This window comes from Taudactylus pleione, unplaced genomic scaffold (assembly GCF_031769625.1).
Source record: "Taudactylus pleione unplaced genomic scaffold, aTauple2 ptg000085l, whole genome shotgun sequence".
Classification (NCBI taxonomy): domain Eukaryota; kingdom Metazoa; phylum Chordata; class Amphibia; order Anura; family Myobatrachidae; genus Taudactylus; species Taudactylus pleione.
The window spans coordinates 4,453,329-4,476,231 of record NW_028284487.1 but is presented as its reverse complement, the minus strand read 5'-3'; the positions used below and the strand labels follow the sequence as shown (position 1 = coordinate 4,476,231).

Genomic DNA, 22,903 nt, shown 5'->3' with positions numbered 1-22,903 from the left:
CTACCGTTCAGTGGAGCCCAGGCTCCTTGGGGTTTGCATCAGACTACGGGCGGTGATACCATGCATATTGCACATTGAAGGTATCACAACTAGGCTCTTTTTGGGTTTCAGTTTGTGATGGATACTCGGGCGTCACAGTTACAAAGCTTCCTAGGTCGCTGGTTTCTCGAGGTTGCAGGGCCTCCCCCGTTTTCTTGTTGGCGCCTTCAGCTCTGAAAGTGGTCTTCGACATTTCACTCCAGCAGGGTTTTGTCGCTTGGGGTGGCCACTGCACAACCCTTTCTGACCTTGGTATCATCCGTTCTGTGGGTGCCTTGTCCGTCACTCTTGCGGAGCATTTGCTTTTTGGGCATGAGACTCTACACTTAGCGACCATTCATTGGACTAGAGTCACTTGCGGGAGTTCCATTCGATACGTCTCCAGCCTTGTAAGGGGTGCTCGGCATCCCTCTAGTCTAGGTTGCTGGTGCGGTCCGGCCGCATTCCTCACTCTCATTCGGTGACTGTTTTCCGGTATTCTCCTCTAGGGCAGTTCCTGGGTCCCTCCTGGATGGGTTTGTAGTACCCACGGACATAAAAGTCTCCTGAACTATGGGGCAGCGACGTTGCCTTTATGACTCTAGGGCCGTTGGGCAGCCGTTCACAACGGCTCGAGCACTGAGCCATTTTTCTGCCTCTCTTGGGGGCCGGCAGGTTTGCAGTTGGTGAAACAACTGCACAGTGGTAAATGAAAGTCATCCGGGCGGGCCCTAGAGCGCTGACACTCTCAGCGGTAATAATGCCTGTAATGCGATGGGGGACAGCGGACTTCCTCCCAGGGCAGTTGTCAAGCTATGCAGTGGTCTCTCTGGCGTTCGTTAGGTTAGGTCTTCAGCGTGAGGATCTTAGGGCCTCTCGGCACGTCTTCAAGACTTCATAGGGTTGTCTGTGAACAGGATATTTGCTGGTTCTGCAGAGAATGCCTTGACTGTTCCGTGCAAGTTTCGGCTAGCGAGTCGGTTCTGCTATTCCCACTGTTACCTACGGTTCTCCAGGTGCGTAATGCCTTCCCGTATACGGGTAATCCTGGAGGCTCCACTGTCATGATGTGGGGCCATTCTCAGGCAGTTGGTATGTCCTGGTATCTTCCACTACACCCAGTCCTGCTGCAACATGGTTCATTGTTTGTACACAGGGACCTTCCTCCGTTCGTTTTCCCAATCTGGCCTTGGTGACCAGGCGTTGGAAAGCTTATGTCTCTCGTTTCCTGAGTTTTGGAGGCCGGTTGACTACTTCATTTTGTGACTATACTGGCTTTGGCCCGGTCACTTTATTTCGGGCGACATTTGGCCTTTCTTCCGAAGGTCCAATTCCTTTTTACTAGGTATGCTGTGTATTCAGACACTCATCTGCAGGTGGGGCCGTGGACTCTGGCTTTGGTCCTGTCGGCTCTCACACAGGCGGCATGGGTGTTGGAGCGTTCAGCTTATCTTTGGTTAGATGCTTCTGAGCTGGTCTTCCTTATGGCTATTGCCTTCAGTTGGCATGGTTTCGTGTTGGCATTTCCAAGTCACCTTTTTTCTCCTCTTCCAGGAGGATGGTGCGGTGCTCTGTACAGTTTTTTTACACAAGCAGACTCTTGTTTCGGCCTCTCTTCTAACAGGAGTTTGTCTTTCTGATCTTTTGTCCTTCGGCTACTTCCTGGGACTAGGATGAGATGGCTTTGCTAGCTGGGCTGTACGCCACACTGTTTTCTGCGGCTGCTTTTGTAGTGCATTAGGGGGTTGACCGGCTACTCAGCAGACCCCTGCGTATTGGATCCACTCGGGCATCACTCATGCCTCTTCTGGAGCGGGGCGACCACCACCAGACCGGGTGTCAGAGCCTTTTGCCAGGGCGTCTGTTTTCTGAGGGGTAGTGCTACAAAAGACCAGCAGCACAGTCCGTGGTACAGTTCTCTGGTCTCCTGTCCACGTTTGCAAATTTTTTAGCGTTCAGGTTTCTTGCCTCTGGCGGCACCCTCTGGGGTCATACAGTTCTCCGGTCAGGCAGCCTGAGCGTTCCCTCCCCTGAGAACGGCTTTTGAACATCCCATGGTCCAGTGTCCCCCAGCCTTGAGGAAAGAGAAAAGAGGATTTTTGGTACTTACAGTTGAATCATTTTCTCTTGAGTCAGGCTGGGGGACACTGCGTTCCCTCCCTCACGCTCAGCTGTATTGAGTACGAGTTATGATTTGGGTCGTATTTGATCGTCAGTTTCATTTTTATTTTTCGGTGTGACAGTGTCACTGAGTATTGCTTCTCCTTACCAGGTACTTTTGAAGTTGTACTGAAGTCAGGGGTTGCAGAGGGGAGGAGTTATAGATTTCAGTGTTTAGTGCCAAAGCCACACCTTCCCACCTACAACCCCATGGTCCAGTGTCCCCCAGCCTGACTCAGAGAAAAGGATTCAACGGTAAATACCAAAGATCCTCTTGTATGCAGCAGTAAAAAAAAAAAAAAAAAAAAGGGAGGTTTTTGCTACCTCTTGACAACAGTACAGAAAAGGCAATATACTGCGCTTAAATACCCCAGTCAGGACATTAATGCAAACACATGTTTAAAATTAATAGGTTTAATTACCTGCACTTATGGTCAGAAACCTGTGTAAAAAAAGAAAAAAAAATGTCGTGCCTCCCCCCCAAAGGAGCAACCAGCCCCGGGCTATAAGTGACCCAGTGCAGGTTGTTCTTAAATACAGGGGACAAACAACGTATGGGTTCCCTGTATTTAAGCACAACCAGCACCGGGCTAGTCAGAAACAGCCCTGGTTGCCAAAATACGGGGGACAAATGACGTAGGGGGTTGCCCGTATTTGCCCAACCAGCACTGGGCTGATTTAGTCCTGGTTCTGGAAATACAGGGGGAAAAAAAAATTAAGTAGGGTCCCCCTGTATTATCCAGAATCAACACCGGACTTTTTCTAGCTAATGCCACAGCCAGGGGAGCTCTTTCACCGGGCCCCCCAGCCGAAGTATTATCCCTGACCGCTAATCAGCCCAGGCCGGGGAAACCTGGGGACACCCCGAATAAAGGGGTCCCCCTTTCCAGGGCACCCCAGGTCTAGGCTGATAGTCCGGGGATATATAAGGACCCCATGGGTCGTGGATGCTGGGTTGATAGTGTAGTGTAGTGCATTTGATACCCGCATGCTGGTACTTGGAGAACCACAAGTACCAGCATGCGGGCCAATATGGGCCCGCTGGTGCCTGTAGTTCCACAGCAAAAGCAATATTAAAATAAACACAGGACACACACCGTACAAAGTATAAGTTTATTAAACATACATGCACTTACATTGTACACATACTCACCTATGTATCCCTGAAGCCCCCCGCATCCACTTCTCCATGTACAAAATCCATAGAGTACCTGTAAAAAAAATATCCATACTCACCTTCTGCTATGCGAAGTTTGGGTCCTCTTGGTTCCAAAGTAGGCATCCCCGGACTTAGCAAAATAAAAACACGCATTTCGAGGACCCACAGACTTTAGTACCGTCCTATAAGGACAGCACTTCCCGAATGAGAGCTCAGTGGCGGGATTTCACTATGGGAACCCTGGTGCAGAGCGCTCATTGGCTGAGGGAGGCGAGCCTTCCGCCTCTCAGCCAATGAATGGTTCTCACCATTTAAGTCAACGGTGAGAACCGTGAAAGTAACCTTATGTTACCTGGGGTGCCCTGGAGAGGGCGACCCCTTTATTGGGGGGGTCCCCAGCTCCCCAGGGATCCCCGGCCTGGGCTGACTAGCGGTCAGGGTTAATGCTTCGGCTGTGGGGCCAGGTGAAAGGGCTCCCCTGAATGTGGCATTAGCCCCCCGCTACAAAAAGTCTGGTGCTGGTTCTGGATAATACAGGGGGACCCTACTTATTTTTTCCCCCTTGTAATGCCAGAACTAGGACAGGATCAGAGCCCAGTGCTGGTTGGGCAAAATACAGGGGACCCCTACGTCGTTTGTCCCCCGTATTTTGGCAACCAGGGCTGGTTCTGACTAGCCCGGTGCGGTTTGTGCTTAGATACAGGGAAACCCTACTTCGTTTGTCCCCTGTATTTAAGCACAACCAGCACTGGGTCACTAAAGGTCAATGACACAGATGCATGTAGCATGGATCTACTGGTCCGTGCGTGCATCTGTCATTGAAATACACAGCAGCACAGACTGGTCTCTCACTGATCTCGTTCGTGCTCTGTGTTAATGACACAGATGCATGTATCACGGATCTCCGTTGTCCGTGCTACATGCATCTGTGTCATATCGCACTCAATCTAATGAATATGCAAATCATTAGATCGTGCACGATAGATTGAGTGAACATCGTGCAGGTTTTGCTGCACATTGTTAACTTCAGCTGCCGGCGAGAGTTCAAGGGCGATTGCATACGACATCGGATCGTTTGCAAATTGCACCGTGTATGGGCACCATAACTCAAAACTGAGGAATCCTATTTAAAAGTGTGCAGTCCGGCAGAAACAGAGGTGTTCCTTAGGGAGGATCTATATGAAGTGCAGCACAAAGCAAGGGCCTCATTCAGCAGTGCACAGTTTTCCAAAACAGGGGCATGTTGCCGCCGTTGGAGGGAGGGTGCAGCTCGGATCATTAATGCATGCAGGAGGTATGACGTCTCCTGCTGCATTAGCATAATAGCAAGGACGGAATTGCAAAGCTGCTTGCGTGCAGCTTTGTAATTCCGTCCAGTGCTGAATCACCGCAGAAGTCCACCAGGTGAAAATCCTGGAGTAAGCTCACATAAAAGTTCCGGAGCAGCCCGGACCTTTTAGCACAATGCGAAAACATGCAAACAGTGAATGGTATTCCACCTGATACCATTCACTGTTTGCATAGATAAAAGGTAAAGCAATTTTCCCCACCTTCATACAGAAGGCTGAAGACACATCTCAAACCACTGTCTAAACTGGATCAAATTTCAAATTGGAAAGCAGTGCCCATAAGTAGACATGTGACAGCAACGGCCATATTCAGAGAAACTGGACAACTGAACAGTTATTTAACCACTTGCCTGGCGTGGTCGCATCAGATGTGACCACACCAGGTTAGGATTCCTAGACATGGTGGCATTTGAGATGAGCAACTGCCATGGAGATGTAATCAAGCAGCCCTCAGCCCCAAGTGTATTTCTAAGTTTGTGAAGTTTAATGTTGGGTGGTGACAATGGGCAAGATCTCCAGAGAAATTTACACAAATTCGGCACACGAGCCAACACTAAGCAATTGATAAAGGAAGAGACAAACTTGAGCGATTTAATGACAAAAGCAAAACAACTACACAGTGCCCCAAAGACTGGGATGCACAATCCAAACTGTTATAGTGCATATCTTATCCAAAACCAATGCAAGAAGTCACCATTTATAAATGAATGTTATATAGAAAAACAGATACACAACTCAAAATAGAAAGTCAATCACAAAAAAATGCAATTGTTATGATGCACTAGCGTTGCTAATAGGCAATAACATACTATAAGGAATTAAAAAAGTCACTTCAGGGTTTTACCATAATAAACAAATAACATTATTTACAAGTACCAGCATAAATGCATAATGGAATTTGATAGTTTTTCAGTCAAAGCAGATGGAAAAGTGTTAGTATTGTATACTTATGCATACCAGCCTACGTGTCAATACATGTGTGTGTGTTATAGAAACAATAAATCAGTTGGTCTCTCCAGAAATTACCAAATATGTCACATAGGGGGGATTGCAATTGTTTTCGCTCGGGGATGATGGTGCCGGGCGCCTGACAGAACAATTCAATTCTTGCTCTGTTCGGGCGTGTACAGCCGTGGGAAGGCCCATTTCTGCTCGCATCCCCCCAGACAGGCGAGCATAAATGTGCACTGAACTGGGCGAGCGGAAGTCTGCACTTTGGGTGCCCATGCATGTCGTGTCCAAATAGACAGGTTTAGCCGTTTTACGCGGCTAAACCCTGTCTGTTTGGGCGCAACATGCATGGGCACCCAAAAACAACTGAATATCACACTCCGACCTCCTGTCATTTTAGACATGAGATAGTGGTGGCAAAAACAACTATGGAATCGGCAGTACTCACACTTACAACTTTCCTCCACTTTTCAACAGACAATTCCATTCAATTATGTAACTCATCTCTAGGCCAGATTTAATTGTCAAAACCACAGCCTCCTCTTTCAATCCTCTGAGGAACTCCTACAGGTTTTCTAGCAATCTCTAGGTGAGATTTCAAGCAAAGTTTTCTCTTTGTCACCATCCCATAAAGTGAAGATTTGTAAAGCGATTGCCCCATGGGACAGTTTTTCCCATTTCGCCATGGAAGACAGACTCCGATTTAGCATCCTCCCAAAAAAAGCACTCTTCACACTCAAATGCTAAGTTTTTAAGAAAATTCTAAACAAATTCAGAGTTGTGCCATAGAATTAATTTCTTTATGATTGATGATAGTATAGGTCTCTTAAATCTCCTATCGTTACACTGATTGTTGCCTTTCAATAATTGAATTTATTTAACATCCTTTGGTTATTCTAACCATCTGTTAGATGGACATTAGCTAACAAAGTACAATAATACAAATCAATTATAGTCTTAATAGTTGGGATACCCGCCATTGCCCGGGTTGAAGACTGACACAGCACACACACATATGAGGGGAGCTGACCTGTATACACAGCACACACACATGAAGTACACCTGCAGCCTTTATTTGTTTACATTGTCCTCGCCTATAATCTGTAAAGGGCATTACTGTGCGGTATAATGTGTAAGGGGCATTACTGTGTGGCATAATGTATAAGGGGCACTACTACTGCGTGGCATAACCTGAATGGGCTCCATGTGGCAGAGCATGACAATTTGCTCAGACAGATTAAAATAATACTTTTGTAGCTCTCACAGGTTTTTGGCAGACTACCAATTTCCACTGGAGTCAGCCCCAGAACCTGTGTAATTTAACAGTGTCCCAATTTTTAGGGACTGTGTGACAGTTTGTGGCCATGATGAAGTTCAAACCTAGGCAAAAAACTAATCCTGGTCAAACTACACCACCATGCAAAATTTGGAGGAGCTAGGTCCAAAACTCTGTCCGTGCATAAAGGACAAATAGGACAGACAGACATGCTTTCTCACTTATTATAGAGATATAGTTATAATTTTATGGAAAGGCTTTAAAGGAGAGAAGAGCTCACTAAAACTTATATACAATTGTTTCTTCTATTTTCTCCTTACAATTTAATAACGTTTGGTTGTGTGTAATTACCTTAATAGTGGGATGAGTTTTTGTTGTATCTGTACTTCTCTCTCCAGGAATGCTTCCAGCAGAGCGCCCTTCACACTTGTAGCGAAATCGCATACCACGTTGTTTTGGCTGTTCAATAATCTCCACATAGGGTACGGAAGGAGTCATACCTGAATCTGTGCGAACAAAGAAAACACAACAATAATCAAAAATAAATTTGGTGAATTAAAAGCTGAAAATTAATCCAAAAGGGAAAACATTCCACTAAGGATGCAACACAAATTATAGCAGTAAAGCAAATGGTTGGACAAAAAAAAATAAAAAAATACAATAAAAATCACTATGAAATAAAATTAAGAGCAAGTACAGGTAAAGTGTGACAGGCAAGGAAAATAAAGTGGACAAGTGTTGGGAATTGTTAAATGATACAGGAGAACTTTATATAGAAAAAAAAAAAAAAAAAAGGATATAAATATCTTTAGAAGGTAAACAATTGTAGGCAGAAAGTTGAGTGACTCAAGTGTGAGAAGGAGGGTCAGAACATCCATATTAACAGATGATAGTTTCTTACTTGACATGAGCCAATCTTTTGACATGATCGAATTTATTAAATCTAAAAAAAAGAAAGACAAAAAATGCAAATTAAATAAAAAAAGAAATACGAATGCATCAATATTACATTTTTATTTTCTTTATGAACCTTCCTTTTTGTAAGCTCTGTGAACGGGTTCATCATACATTTCAATAAAATATGTTCTAGTATTGAAAAGAGATTAAGACGAACAGGCCTGGACACATTTCACTAAAAATAGGAGTCAAAAACTAGCAAATCAGCAAACACATTTTTAAGATCTCTGCTTTGTACACTGATAATGAACATATCATACCCCAAAATGACAAGCAAATCATGTCTCGAGTATAAAGTCCATACCTGGCCCATTCAACTCAGTTCATTCTCCCTAATAACCGAAGACAAAGTCCTTGCATTCATCGCATCCTGCAGGTTGTCCCCTCAACCCCATTCCTTCCAAACTTATCCACTCCCTCTCTCCCACTGCATGGCCACACACAGTTCACCTCTTCAACCTCTCTCCACTAGTAGATTTTAACCCTCCTTTAAATACATGTTCTCCTTACCAATACTAAAGAAGCCAGCTCTCTACCCAGCCTCTCTCTCCAATGACTACTGTCTATTTTTGTCCACTCCTTTGCTTGTAAACTACTTGAGCGACTTGTGTACAACCGCCTATCTCACGTTCTCTCCTCTGTCAATCTCAACTCTCTGCAGTCAGGGCTCTGCCCTAACTTTCCACTGAGATGGCATCCACAGGAGTGGATGTGGCATCCACATCTACACCTCTTGGGGAACTAAATAACTATTTTAGTCTCCAGTAGGATCTCTACACTGAAGACAACCAAATCTACCTCTCCTGACTCCTCCCATTCTGTACTATCTTGTGTACCCAACTGTCTTATGGCTATATCCACATGGGCGTTGCCAACTCTACCTAAAGCTGAACATCTAGGAAGAAGAGCTGGTCACCTTCCCTTTTTCCAAAGGGGTACATGTATCAAAACAGTGATAACACTTTTTTTTTTTTTTTCAATGAAAAGATTGATAGAGTTATGGTAAAACTTATCTTTGTTAACTCTCTTTCATGAAAGTCCATAGGGATACCTTGGGGTGTAGGTGGTGGATGAGGACACCGGGCACCAGGCAGTTAAAGCTTTAGCTCCCAGGATGTACCAGTCCATCCCCCTATACCCCGAGCCAGAGGCACCTCAGTACGTGACAAGCCAAAGGCCAGAGGAGGAGAAGAGAGTAGGAAGACTAGTACACACAAAAATCACACTCTCACGGAGAACCGGTGACCAGAAACAGAGCCCATATGAAGCCAGGTGCGTCAGGGCAGGTTCCCTGTGGACCCTATGGACTTCGAAGAGAGAGAGTTAACAAAAGGTTAGTTTCACCAGAACTCATTTTCTTCTACAGGGTCCATAGGGCTCCACAGGGAGACCTTGGGGATGCCCCAAAGTAGTAATTTAAAGGTGGGGACACTCCTGCGCTGAGAGGAGAATCCGGCATCCAAATGAAGCATCCGGAGAGGCAAATTTATCAAAGGCATAGAACCTCAGAAAAGGTATGGACAGAGGACCACGTGGCCGCCTTACAAAGCTGCTTAGCTGAGGCGCCACGGCAAGCTGCCCATGAGGGACCCACAGAGCGAGTAGAATGAGCGGTAACAGTAGCCGGAACAGAAAGGCAAACCTGCGTGTAAGCCTGTGAGATAGTCATGCGAAGCCATCTAGCCAATGTTCGCATGTTGGCTGGCCACCCCTTCTTGTGAAATCGAGCACAAATAAGGAGTCCAATTTCCGAAAGGAACAGGTACAGTCCACATATATCTTGAGAGCACGGGCCACATCCAAGGAGGCCTCACCTGCCGAGAGGTCTGGTGATTGAAAGGCCGGGACTACAATTTCCTCATTAATGTGGAAACTAGTAACTTTTGAAAGGAACCCAGCGCGAGTCCGAAGTACTGCCCTATCCTGGTGGAAAATTAGAAATGGGGAGCGACAGGATAGCGTCCCTAAATCTGACACTTTTCTGGCTGACGCTATAGCCAGAAGAAAGAGTCTTCACTGTTAATCACTTGAGTTCCACAGAATCCAAGGGTTCAAATGGAGGACCCTCAAGAGCATGAAGAACTACTGACAAATCCCAAGGAGCCACTTGAGGGACAAAGGGAGGTTGAATCCAGAGGACACCTTGGAGGAAGGTGTGTATATCCAGTAGTGGAGCAAGCCTATGCTGGAACCAAATGGACATAGCAGAGACATGCACTTTCAGTGAGGTCAGGCGGAGTCCTAGGTCCAATCCAGCTTGAAGGAAGGCCAGGACTATAAATCCTAAACACCTGGGGATTGTAGCTTCTGGTATTACACCATTGGAAATATGTATGCCACACTGTGGTAGATCCGAGCAGAGGCTGGCTTACGCGCTCTGAGCATCGTTTTAACTACAGCGCTAGAGAAACCTTTGGACCTCAGGAGGGATGTCTCAAGAGCCACGCAGTCCAAGACAGACGACCCAGGTCCGGGTAAAGGCAAGGACCTTGAGACAACAGATCTGGTCGTTGAGGCATCAAGACCGGAGTGTCGATAGAGAGACACTGAAGATCTCAGTACAAATGCAGTCTGGGCCAAGCCACCAGCAGGACAGTGCCTCAGTCTTGTTTGAACTTCCTTCTTCCTCAAGTTCTTCGGGAGACAGGAGGGAATAGGTACGCAAACTGGAAGGTCCACTTCACTTATAGTGTGTCTACAAAGATTACTTAGGCATCTCTTGTTATGGACCCGTACACTGGCAGTTTGTGATTGTGTCGGGAGGCCATGAGGTCCACCTCTGGGAGGCCCCATCTGTTCACTAGGAGTTGAAACACCTCTTGGTGAAGTGACCATTCCCCGGGATGCACGTCGTGATGGCTGAGGAAGTCTGCTTCCCAATTGAGAACTCCCAGAATGAACACTGCAGAGATGGCCAGAGGGGACCCACGGTCCCCTCAGAATGCCTGACACTTCTGGTCATTGCTGCCTGACTTAGAGTGCCTCTTTGATGGCTGATGTAAGCCACTGTTGTGCCATTGTCGGACTGAACCTGTACAGGTTTACCGTGAAGTATGTGCTGGGCCAGTATGAGGGCCCTGTAAACAGCTTGAAGTTCCAATATGTTGATTGGCAGGGTTGATTCGACCGAAGTCCAACGGCCCTGAAAGGTGTGTGTACCGGTCACTGTGCCCCAGCTGCAGAGACTGGCGTCCGTTGTTAGAATTACCCAGTCCAGGATCCAAAAGGGGCGACCCTTGGTTAGATGAGATGTCTGTAGTCACCAAGATAGAGACAGACGTACCTCCGGAAAGAGCACCATCATCTGGGCTTTGATCCGATGGGGTAACCCGTTCCACCTGGAGAGGATCAGCCTTTGCAAAGGCCTGGAATGGAACAGAGCATACTCCACCATGTTGAAAGTGGACACCATCGATCCCAGAACCTGCATTGCTGAGTGGATCGAAACCCGGAGACTGTGGAGACATCTGCGCACTAGTAGTTGAAGGGTGGAGATCTTGTCTGATGTCAGAAAGATTCTCTGATCCTGAGAATCCAGCAGGGCTCCCAGATGAATCACTCTCTCTGAGGGATTCAGGAAGGATTTTTTCCAGTTGATTAACCATCAGTGTTTGTGGATTTGTAAGGCCTTGTTCGGGTCTGAAGGAGGGCCTGTGTAGAAAAACTGGTGGAGAGGCAGTCTGAGAAATGAGAGGGCGTACCCGTGAGAGACCACTTCTCTTACCCAAGCATCAGTGGTGGTTTGACACCAGCACTGGGCGAATTGAAGTCGGCCTCCCACTCTGGGATCCCCGTCCCGTCAGGCTGAGGGTTTATCCTCGGGTTTTGAAGCAGGGCATCTGGTGTTCCAGGTCTGCTTGGTCCTGGGTTTGGCGGCCCTCGTGGAGGCAGACTGCCTAGGAAAGGACTGGCCTTTAGGCTTTCCTTGAGGACTAAAGGATTTAAAAGATGTAGTCCAAGGCCTTGTAGTAGAAGTTGCTGAAGGCATAAATGCAGTTTTTGATGCTGCCAAAGTGGTTACAATCTTGTCAAGGTCTGGGCCAAACAAGATCTCCCCATTATAGGGTAATCCTTCAAGGCCTTTCTTGGAATCCGCGTCTTCCTTCCATGAGTGCTGCCACAGTGTACGGCGGGCAGACTGGCATCTAATGTTGCTTCTCCAATATAAGAAGCTGCATCTCGAATGTAAACAACAAAAAGACATCTGATCTCTAGAAGCCTCTGAGGCGATTGCAAGGCTGCAGCCATGTGTTCAGCTAGTTTATCTGATAGAGGGAATTCTGCTGAAGCCACTTTCTGTTATTTAAACAGAGGGTGCTTGGATTTAAGAGCTGGCTCGTCATCTTCTATTACTAAGATGGATCTGACAGCTCACACCAAGGCAAGAATATTAATCTTTGACCAACTCTTATCCTCCTCCAGAGGGGAGTCAGGGTTGGAGAAGTCAGCATCTTATGTCTCCTCGGATAAAACCTCAGAATCTGAGAGTTACGTGGACTGTGATGATAACACAGGATGCTTAAAGGGCTTACTGGGTAGAGGCTTCTCACCTTGTAACATGGTTTGAAAGGCATTAGAAGTAGCCACCAGACTCTGAACCAAGTTAGAGAGTACGTCTACCTATGGTGGGGGCACAGGAGATACCTGTAACGCCTGAACCTGTAGTGGCAACCCCAAAGGAGGGGGTTCTAGTACAGGCGCTGGGTGGTCCGATGGGCCTGGTGGAGTATAACACTTAATACATAACTAAACTTGTATCAAATCCTCCTCACTTAAGCTTGCAGCACATAATTTGCACGATAGCAGTATGGGTGCAGATGCCTGCTTGTTACCCTTGCCTTTGCTAGACTACTGTGTATGTAGGATACTAGTAAGAATGCAATATACTGGTCCAGTCTTATGCTTGGGTAAGCTGAGGAGAACACAGCCCAAATATGGCACAGTGCAACGAACAAATGTATGTGACAAACCTCACAAATACTTAGCAGTGTTCTCCTCAGAAATTTTTTCCAGCCGGGTGGCAACCAAAAGTAACCGAGTGGAGGCCTTTGCAATTATGCGCGCGCCGGGAAAAGGGGTATCTCCCTTGCCAATCCAGCCCGACAGGTCTCAGGCTGCTTCCCCACTGGCTCTCAGTCAAAAGTGCCCATTATACAGTGCCCCCTGTAGTTTTCCCCTTTATGCATTGCACCCTGTAGTTTAACTTTACCCTTATGCATTGCCCCCTGGCAGAAGTAGTGCCCCCAGGCTGGCCGCTTATGCAGTGCCCCCAGGTTTAATAGTGTCCCTTATGCAGTGCCCCCAGACTGGTCCTGGCCCCAGCCCCAGCCCTTACCTTTACCTTTACTTGCTGGCCGCTCCCGCTGCCTCGCGCTGACTGGATCTAACTAGATCCAGCAGGCAGGCTCCTTACGTCGCGGGTGACCTCATGCATCACTGGGAACGCTGGCCTCTGAAGCGATCGGAGGCTTCTTTAGCCTCGGTCACTTCAGAGGCCAGCGTTCCACAGCGGGGGTCAGCGGGGAAAAGTGCCGGGCGGAAGGCTGTTTCTGCCGGGCGATGCGCCCACAGAAAACAGCCTGGAGAGAACACTGCCTAGTTCTATAGATGTGGGGCACAGGAAAAACCCTGAATACAAAGCTGTATGTTAGAGCAAAGTCAGAAAAAAAAAAAAAAGGGAAGATATATGCTGACAGTAGATAATAGAAACAGACAGGCAGCGCTGGCATAAGTCACATACAATCTAAAAAGAGCCAAAAGCATTGACAGAGAGCAGCTGGTATAGAAGGCGTTAACCTCTTAAATGGATACAGATGTATAGAAAACAGTTACCAGCGCTGCACAGTAATAAAAAATTAAATGTGGATGGTTTTAAATATATGATGACATTTATTAACACAATAAAATCACCAATAATGGTACACATGTATCTAGTGTCAAACTAAAAACAATGTAAAACTGGCACTACAACCAACTACATAGACTCAGTGGATGGTAGGCTATAGCGCTACGGAGAGGTATGTAGGGGGTCCGGACCCCGCGTATCCCTGAGAGAGCTGTGGCTGTGCCTGGAAAAAATGGCCACCGGAGACCTCAGAGGGGGCGTGGTCGGAGGAGGAGAGCAGCTTAGGTAAGCGAGACCTCAGAGGAACGGCGCCCTGAGCTGAGGGGCCGCTTTAATGGTGAAAGCTGACCTCACCATGCTGATTGTTTACCCACCGGGACGCTGGATTCCCGCTCCATATGTACACTGGTGGTCAGCGCCTCCAGTCTGTCCCCTGAGACCGAAGGTATGACTGCCAAAGCGCGGGTCACCGCTAGCGATGACCCGCCCTTACCTGTCCCCTTGCATCCGGGTTGCAGTCTGGGTCTGTCCGCGGGGCCGGCTAGCGAAGATCCCGGGATGCCTGCCAAAATCCCCAGCCGAAACTGGCGTTGCAGCACCCGGAGGGGTAATGGAGCGGCAGCGCAGACGACCTGAGGACAGTCTGCTGCTGCGCGCTCACAGGAAAATGTATAAATAAACAAATCATAAAAATAAAAGCTATTTGGGCTGCCTAAGCAGCCCACTGCATAATGGTGACCCGACTCCGGCTGTGTATAGGGGGATGGACCGTTGCATACTGGGAGCTAAAGCTTTAACTGCGTGGTGCCAGGTGTCCTCATCCACCACCTACACCCCAAGGTCTCTCTGTGGAGCCCTATGGACCCTGTAGAAGAAAAAGGCTTATTACCGCTTCTCTAGAATGTACTAAAAGGCTGACCATGGAAAAATCAGATTACTCCAATGATGCTCTCACTCTCAGCAAATAAGCCACAGCCATAGCTTGCAAAGACAATAAAAAACGAAGCTTTTCGTAGCTTGCCCAGTAGCACACAGCACCACTGCCTTATTGTCATACTGTACTCTGCCCTCTGCTTTATTACTGGCATCAAGATCTTTCCCAGGCCGTCACATCTACTTTTGAAATATTGCCATAATACAAGCTTTTTTTTTTATCCAAGATGCTACAAGAACTTTTATCCACATTCTCATCAATTCCCACTTGACTACTGTGACTTCCCTAATCAGGTATTACAATCAATCGCACTCCTTTCTTCACTTAAATTCACCTCTAAATCTGGAGCAAGATTGATCTTCCTCTTCGCTGCTCCACATCTGCCACACCACTTAGCAAATCACTAACTAGCTCCCCTTGCCCTCCAGAATCCAATTTAAATTACCCTCATCTACATAGTCCTTAAACACCACACCTTCAAACATCTCAAAATAGTCCCCCTCTTAGATTTAACTCTGACTTGGGCTACGCCTCTGGTACCTACATCTCACTAAAGCCTAAATGCATGTGGCACTACCCAGTTATGGTAGCCCATACCACACAGGATCAGTATCTCCCACAGCCTTCAAATCTTTAAACCTGGGGTGAGGGTGAAGGACTCCAATAATGATATCTGACATATAAGGCATGAAAAAAAACAAAATTATAACACAGAAGCTTGTGTTCATAGTTTTAGGTATTCAGAATGGGGTTGTACATGCAAATGAATGACGTTATAATTAATAAATGAAACCTCTGCTGGTCTGATAAGAATAAGGATTTATTTGCCTACACTCCCACAATGATGTTGCCATTCATTGAAGATCAACCCTCTCAGGGGGCGATTCAATTGGAGGCCACAGAGGTGCACAGGAAAATTATGTTTTGGTGCCGTATTCTATTGCAATGTACGCAGTTGAACATCACTGTAACACATCATGGAGAAGTGAATACAGGCCTCAGTCAGCGACCACGGAGGAACTAGAGAAGCTCAAATCATTCTCAAAGACATGCTTAGAGAACCGAACTTTGTTATATACCTTGATTATTCACATCAATGTGTATAGACATACGTATATTGTGGGGTACATCAGTGTTGACCTAAAGTTGAACACTGGCCTAGATTAATATGCAGATAATTTGGGATGTCAAATATATTTTCCATACTATATTCTTATTGTAGTGCTAAACCCAGGTTTTATTTTCTCCTTACCCAACAGATGGAGACTCAAGGGCATTCAATAAAAGGCGAAAAGCTGAGATCGACGAAAAGCGTTCGCCTATGCAATGTTTTCGCCACATTCAATTCCAGGACGTTTTCGTATGTTCCAAAACTCCATAGGCAAAAACAGGCAAAAAAAGTTTCACCACCCAAAGACAGGAGAAAAGATGTGCAAAATCCCTAATTACCCCTAAAAATGTGGGGAATTGGTTCAGAACCCTTTGGACACCCCCCTAAAGACTAATTAGGCGAACACAATAAAAATTATCTTAATTCACCCTAAAAAAATACATAATTTTTGGGGTGAAAATTTTAAAAAAAAGTGTATGATAATGGGTATAAAGTACAGGGTCGGGTATTTTGGGGGGCTGTATGGATGGGACGGGAGCGTTTTTAGGATTGCTGTTGGCTGCAGCAGCTGTTTTTTTTCAAAGTTTTTTTATAATGCACTTTACAGACAAAAAAAATAAACTAGTACCCATTTAAATGTACCCCCAATTTAACTACAGCAGTTTTTTTCCCCAAAAGACATGGCTTTTTAGCATTTTACCACACTTAGGCAAATATGCTAATAACAGCCCTTTGAATTCAAATTAAGAACCCAAAATACTTTTATTAGGTCTATTAATAAACTTCTATATTGATTTCCAGGGTCAGACAGGCTTTTTATCTGGTACAGACTGATTTCCCAAAAATACCCTGTCCTTTTCACTAGTTTCGCCATTCTCACATCTGCGTTTTCACCTGTTTTGCAATTTTAATAGGGCGAAAAGCGTGAAGGCGCATTGTGAAAGTATGCGATAACTTCGCGTACACACAGGCAAAAAGATTGCTGCGGTGAATGCATTTGGCTGGCCTCGACTTTTCGCCTCTAATTGAATCCGTCCCTTAATTTGAGTCTTGGGGGGTATATTTACTAAAGTGCGGGTTTTTAGAAGTGGAGTTTTTGCCCATAGAAACCAATTAGATTCTAGATATTATTTTCTAGAAGGTGATGATAAATAAGTAGAACTTCCAAAAATCTGCACTTCAGTAAATATACCCTTAGGTACCTAGTTTTCAGTTAAATTTGTCTAAGCCTAGGTTAAAGGAAATACATAAAAATAGCTTTAGGGTTGTTATGCCTAGCTTGGGGAGAATTCAATTGTTTTTGCGCACTTTATCCCCCAGTCTAAGGTGACAGGGCGATATTTTTGCGCATGTCCCGCCCAAATACACTAGGTTTAGCCACATAAAGCAGCTCAACTCGCCTAAAATCCTGGTTAGCACCGCAAAATAGGAATTTTCACCGATTTCTGCTCGCCACCCCAGGAGGCTATGAGCAGAAATCATGCTATCGGGTCCATCGACAGGAACAATTTAATAGCAGACATCGGGCAGCAATACTGTTGCGGACAGTGAAAAGAACTGAATTCCCCCCTAGAGTCAGTAACACTGTAGAAGTAGTAGAACGTACAAAATAACCCAGAATTTTAGATCCATTTTTTTGTGTTGTTCATATTTGGTTCCGTGTGCGATGCAAGAGTTATTTTTTTCCATATTGATGTGTATTTGCAAAAGTTTACGATCTCTATGTGAGCATAATATGTATATTATTTTATCTATTACCAGTTATTTATATAGCACACACATTCTATTCCACAGCACTTTACAGAGAATAGTTAGCCATTCACATCAGTCTCTACCTCAATCTATGTTCCTTACCACATGAGCGCACAGACTCATAGGCCAATTGGTTTCCGACAAAATTTAACCCTACCAGTATATTTTATGATTCTGGGAGGAAACCAGAGTACCCGGAGGAAACCCACGCAAGTACAGGGAGAATATACAAACTCCACACAGTTACGGCTGTGGTGGGAATTGAAATCAAGACGTCGGTGCTGTGAGGCAGTAATGCTTACCATTACACCATCCAGAGTTAAAGATATAGAGGCCTATGTACTAATAACAGGACCAGTGGCACAATTATCAGTATCGCAGCAATTTTTTTTACTAAATTTTCCCTGCTATGTATTAAAAACTAACTTACAGGGAAAGTGTAGCGATAAACGCTGTCCCTGCAAAGTACATCCTGGGCACATAGAATAATCTTTCAGGTTTTCGAAAATAAACTCCCCCTAATGGTGCATGCAAATGGTCAGATATGTCAGATCATTGATTTCGTGGAACGATAACGAACAATTGAATGATTTCTGACAGTATTAAAAAGAATGAAATAGTCTAAATCTTACTGCAAACACAGTCGATGTCAGATATCGTTATATGACACGCTGGAAAGCGCCTCGTTGGTCGTTGCTTGCCCAACATGTCAAAGATATGAACGATTTTTACAATAGTTATCGTTCAGATCTATAACAAAATCTGACCGTGTGTATGCAACATAAGTTTCTGGCACTGCTTATGCACACAGTGTAAGATACCAGAGCCAGACAGGCTGCAAAAGAGAGATCATAAGATCACTCTCTTTATACAAAGGCATAAAGCGGTTTATATTATCAGAGTATGGCACAAATCAAAGGGGCCAAACTCCGAAAAGCTTAGCATTTTGAAATTTGCCACATATGGGCCAGACCGTAGTCCCCATTCATAGTAATGGAGATTGTGGTCTGCAGTGCTAATTAGCCTTTAGCAGGATATTTATGGGAAATATCCTGCATTAGACAATTATACATAAACTGCAGTGTCTACATAATTTTATGACAAAAAGGCAACATATCCCTAACCCCCTAACAGCCTGCCATAACCTCCGACCCTAACCCTAATAAGCTAACCGAAAATAGGTAGACTAGATGGGCCAAATGGTTCTTATCTACCGATAAATTCTATGTTACTACAGAACATAGGTCCCCCCCCAAAAAAAAAATCTGTCCTGGAAATTATACGGTAAACAGAGCAAATATCCAGAATAAACACTGCTGCCCATGACCAACACATAACCAATCCCTATAATCACATGAGAAAGAAAGTAAAAAAAAAAAAAAAACAGCAATAGTGAATGCGTTTGGCTACACTTTGTGAATTTTACCTCATTCCGGGACATCAGTGAAACACTTCATTAATGCATCTCAAAGCTCTACTATAGCAGAGTGTAATAATGTTACCACGGGCACTAAATAGGCATTTTGCTTTAATGTGGAACTTTTACCAAGTGTCAACAGCGTCACAAGGAAAGTGACGCAATGAGAAACAAAAGCTTACTAGAAAGTGTGTGTGTGTGTGTGTGTATATACCTCTATTCATTTATATGTTTTTAGGCCACAGCGGTAGCTAACATTTACTAAACTACAGCGGTAGCTAACATTTACTAAACTACAGCGGTAGCTAACATTTACTAAACTACAGCGGTAGCTAACATTTACTAAACTACAGCGGTAGCTAACATTTACTAAACTACAGCGGTAGCTAACATTTACTAAACTACAGCGGTAGCTAACATTTACTAAAAACTTTCTCCAAGTGCTTTATCGATTATTGTTCAGGCACTTTCCTTAGGGCAAGTCCAGTGCACTTACCATGTTTAAGGACAGGACATCAGAAGACATGTGGGAGAAAAGCAGACAGATATTATAAACATTCAGGGTGAGTATTTGGCCTGGAGCCCTTTATAACTTTGTATTCCAAGCTATTCCCACCATCAGCTGCTGAGAGCACACTATCACCCCCTTCCCCCTAAGACCAAGACCCATCGAACTATATAGATATTTGGCATCCACAACATTAATATGTATTCCCGTCAGTAAACAGTAGTCTCACGAATACAAACACAATGATATATGCAACTATACAAATAGAACAAAAGCAAATATAAACCCGCAAACATCACATATAAAAGTTGAAACTTTGGTTGCAGAGAAAGTGCTAATTTACTAATTTGTCACTTACGTGTAACCAGTAAACGTATAAATAAGTACAGGACAATGTAAAGTCTGTTATAGACTCAGAACCTCCCTACTGTTAGCATAAGAAACACATTAGGCCAGGCCATGGATTCTGTACACTTCCTTAGTTACTCTTACCGTCCATATTAACGTCAGGTTAACACCCCAAAGACAGCTGTCGTTGCCGCTTGTAGAATAAATAAAATCTCTGTCACTGATGATATCAGTTTCCCTAGTTAGCGTTACTTATTTTCCCCAACTCCAGTCTTGCTTCCTTCCTTATGTTGTGTACCCACGCCCCCTTACACACACATACATTGATAGACAATCCCTTGGTAGCGCTGCGGAAATACCCAAATGACGTAACTGTGGAACGCCCTACTTACTGCGCCTGCGTGTCTCACTCAACTGTCTACCTATTTTTTTGTTAGCGTCCAATCAGCGGCGTCCGTGAAGCATTCCCTCGCTGATGCAGTTTAAAAAGATGTGTAAGCTACGGGGAAGCCTTCAGGGAAAGCATGACAATTAACAGATGTCATCCAAAGCGTAGAGAGGTTTGTTTAGTTCTGGTTAAGTGCTCCCTGCATGCAACAATGTTGTCCTGGGAGCCATTTTAATACAAAACTAATAGGGTATAAGAATTAGAAGCACTGTAACTGAGGCAAAGGATTTTGAGATTACTTATTGAGGGAAGGAATCATTATTATATGGGAACTGTTTGAGGTGATCAATACAACATGGAAACATTTTCATATTTGAGCATATTTTTGAAGGCCCTTTCTGCATAACTTTAGTATTATAATAATAATAATAATTTTATTTATATAGCGCTTTTCTCCTAAAGGACTCAAAGTGCTTTACATTTACAGTACAAAATACAAAATAAGCTTAAACAAGGGACATTAGTGAAATGCTTGGGTGAATAGGTGAGTCTTGAGTCTATTTTTGAAGGATTCTAGAGTGGAGGCCTCTCGAACTGTGCGGGGAAGTGAGTTCCAAAAGGTTGGAGCCACAAAACTGAAAGCTCGACCCCCAGACGAATTCCGTGAGATTCTAGGTACTGTTAATAGTCCTTCGTCAATGGATCGCAGTAATCGAGTGGGACAGTAAGTAATCAGAAGCTGCTTCAGGTACCCTGGGCCATGGACATGAAGGGCTTTGTAAGTTATTAATCCAATCTTGAAAGCAATTCGCCATCTGACAGGCAGCCAGTGAAGGGAGTAGAGAATGGGTGTTATTATTATCGTTTATATGGCACCACAAGTGTTCCGCAGCGCCTTACAAAGTACATAAACAAATAGATTGATTTACAGTACAGTACAATACATTACAGGACATGGATAATATACATTGCTACATTCGCGACCATAGCAACCAAGTGTTAGATGCCCTCTTAGAGAGTAAAGGAGCGTACACACTAGACGATATGCTCCCTGAGCGATATCGTCTAGTGTGTCCCCGGCAGGGTGTGCTCAATGTCGTTCATGACATTGAGCACACCTGCTGAACAATATCGTTCAGCGCCGGGCTCTCTCCCCCATTCCCCAACATGCAGCAACCTGACGACATAGTCAGGTTGGCCTGCATGTTTACTCGATGAACGATACTGACGAACGACCCGTGGGAACGTGTGTCATCGTTCTGATATAAAAAATGGACGATAAAGTGGACGACTGAACGATAACTATATCGTTCAGTCGTCCACTTTAATCGCCCAGTGTGTACGCACCTTAAGAAGTAGATGAAGGTAGAGTAAGGAGAAGCACAAGAAGGTAGAGGGCCCACTTTATGCATATTTGCCAACATTCTAGCTGTTTCCTCCAAAAGGGGGCAGCCAGGTCAGCACACCAGGGGGAGTGGCGTGGCAAAGAGGGGCGGCGCGGGGGTGAGATGGAGCAATCACAATATTTTAAAGCCCACTGCTTTACAATGCTGAGATTACCAGCGTTGTAAAATGGGGGACATGACTATGATGAGGCGAGCAAAAAAGCGTCATTGGCTGCCCGGACTACCCACTTTACTCAGAAACTTCAATGCTCGACCGGGAGCAGCAACTGAGATTCGGGAGCCTCCTGGCTGTTCCAAAAGCTGCAGCGGCTGTGCTATAGCATCCATCTCTGAATCAGAGTGCAGGGATCAGCAATTGTACTCATACAGGAACTTCTATGCAAATTTTACTTTAAAGTTTGGCGCAAGCTCACTAAAATGCCATTCATACAGCATTCTGGGGAACAAATTTGGCAGCGTAGCCTGCAATCACAGACTGCTACATCACTGATGGGGGGCCGGAGGACGAGAAGGCATCCATTGGTGCAGAAGAGATCTCCACTCAAATCGCCAGCAGAATGGAGGAGTAGATATGGTTGCACAGAATGTGACTGTGTCAGTGAAAGCCCAACTGGCTGCAGTCGCATCCCTTGCGAGCATGCCAGGTAAATGGTTAACAATCCTTTCCAAAAATATTAATTGAAACAAATCATTATTTATATAAATAAAGATTTTTATTTCAATCCAATATAACTGCAAAATATTTGTTTTTTTAAAGTACAATTGAAAGTTAATTTCAGGACTTTCAGTTCCATTGCACATGCGTGAACGCAGAAGCCACACAATGGAGTGTTCTTCATTTTCCTTTCACTTTATACAAACCTATGGCCAATATGTTATGCACATTATTATACTACACTACATTATACAAACTGTGCAAATCCCAAGACACAAGTTTGTTTCTTTTAAATGTCTGGGCCAAATAATACACAGAAGCAGTCTTTGCCCAACAATACATGATACTAGCCAATGGATCAGCAAAACCAGATCACATGCCAGACTTCGTTTTAAATGGCACATATAAGGTTTGGAAAGAAACGCGTCAGGTGACATGCATGTAAGACACGCGCTGACCAGAGCTACTAAGCCTACTCTGCACAAACACCTGTTATTGGGATTTAGGACATTTATTGATTCACAATCTGATTACAAGCTGCGGGACGTACCTACTAATCCACACATGTAGTGACTGACTAACTGAATTATGGTGAATATAACAGCATATATTACTTATAATTCACTGAACTAGTGTTATTCAAGCCTATATGTTAAGTTCTCAAATAGA

General features: G+C 44.8%; 1 protein-coding gene across 3 annotated transcripts in view; it reads right to left on the bottom strand.

Annotated features, from left to right (window-relative positions):
* Nucleotides 1–20,160, bottom strand: part of RELA (RELA proto-oncogene, NF-kB subunit) — a 56,324-nt gene extending 36,164 nt beyond the window's left edge. For 2 of the 3 annotated variants that reach the window (XM_088468323.1, XM_088468324.1), the window contains exons 1-3: nucleotides 19,930–20,160; nucleotides 7,815–7,856; nucleotides 7,265–7,419 (exon numbers count right to left, since the gene is read on the bottom strand). In XM_088468323.1, the coding sequence (XP_088324449.1) occupies nucleotides 7,265–7,419; nucleotides 7,815–7,856; nucleotides 19,930–19,936 (204 nt within the window). In that variant the 5' untranslated portion in view covers nucleotides 19,937–20,160. The remainder of the gene's footprint in view (nucleotides 1–7,264; nucleotides 7,420–7,814; nucleotides 7,857–19,929) is intronic. The other variant, XM_088468325.1, reaches the window with a different exon arrangement.
* Nucleotides 20,161–22,903: the final 2,743 nt, after the last annotated feature.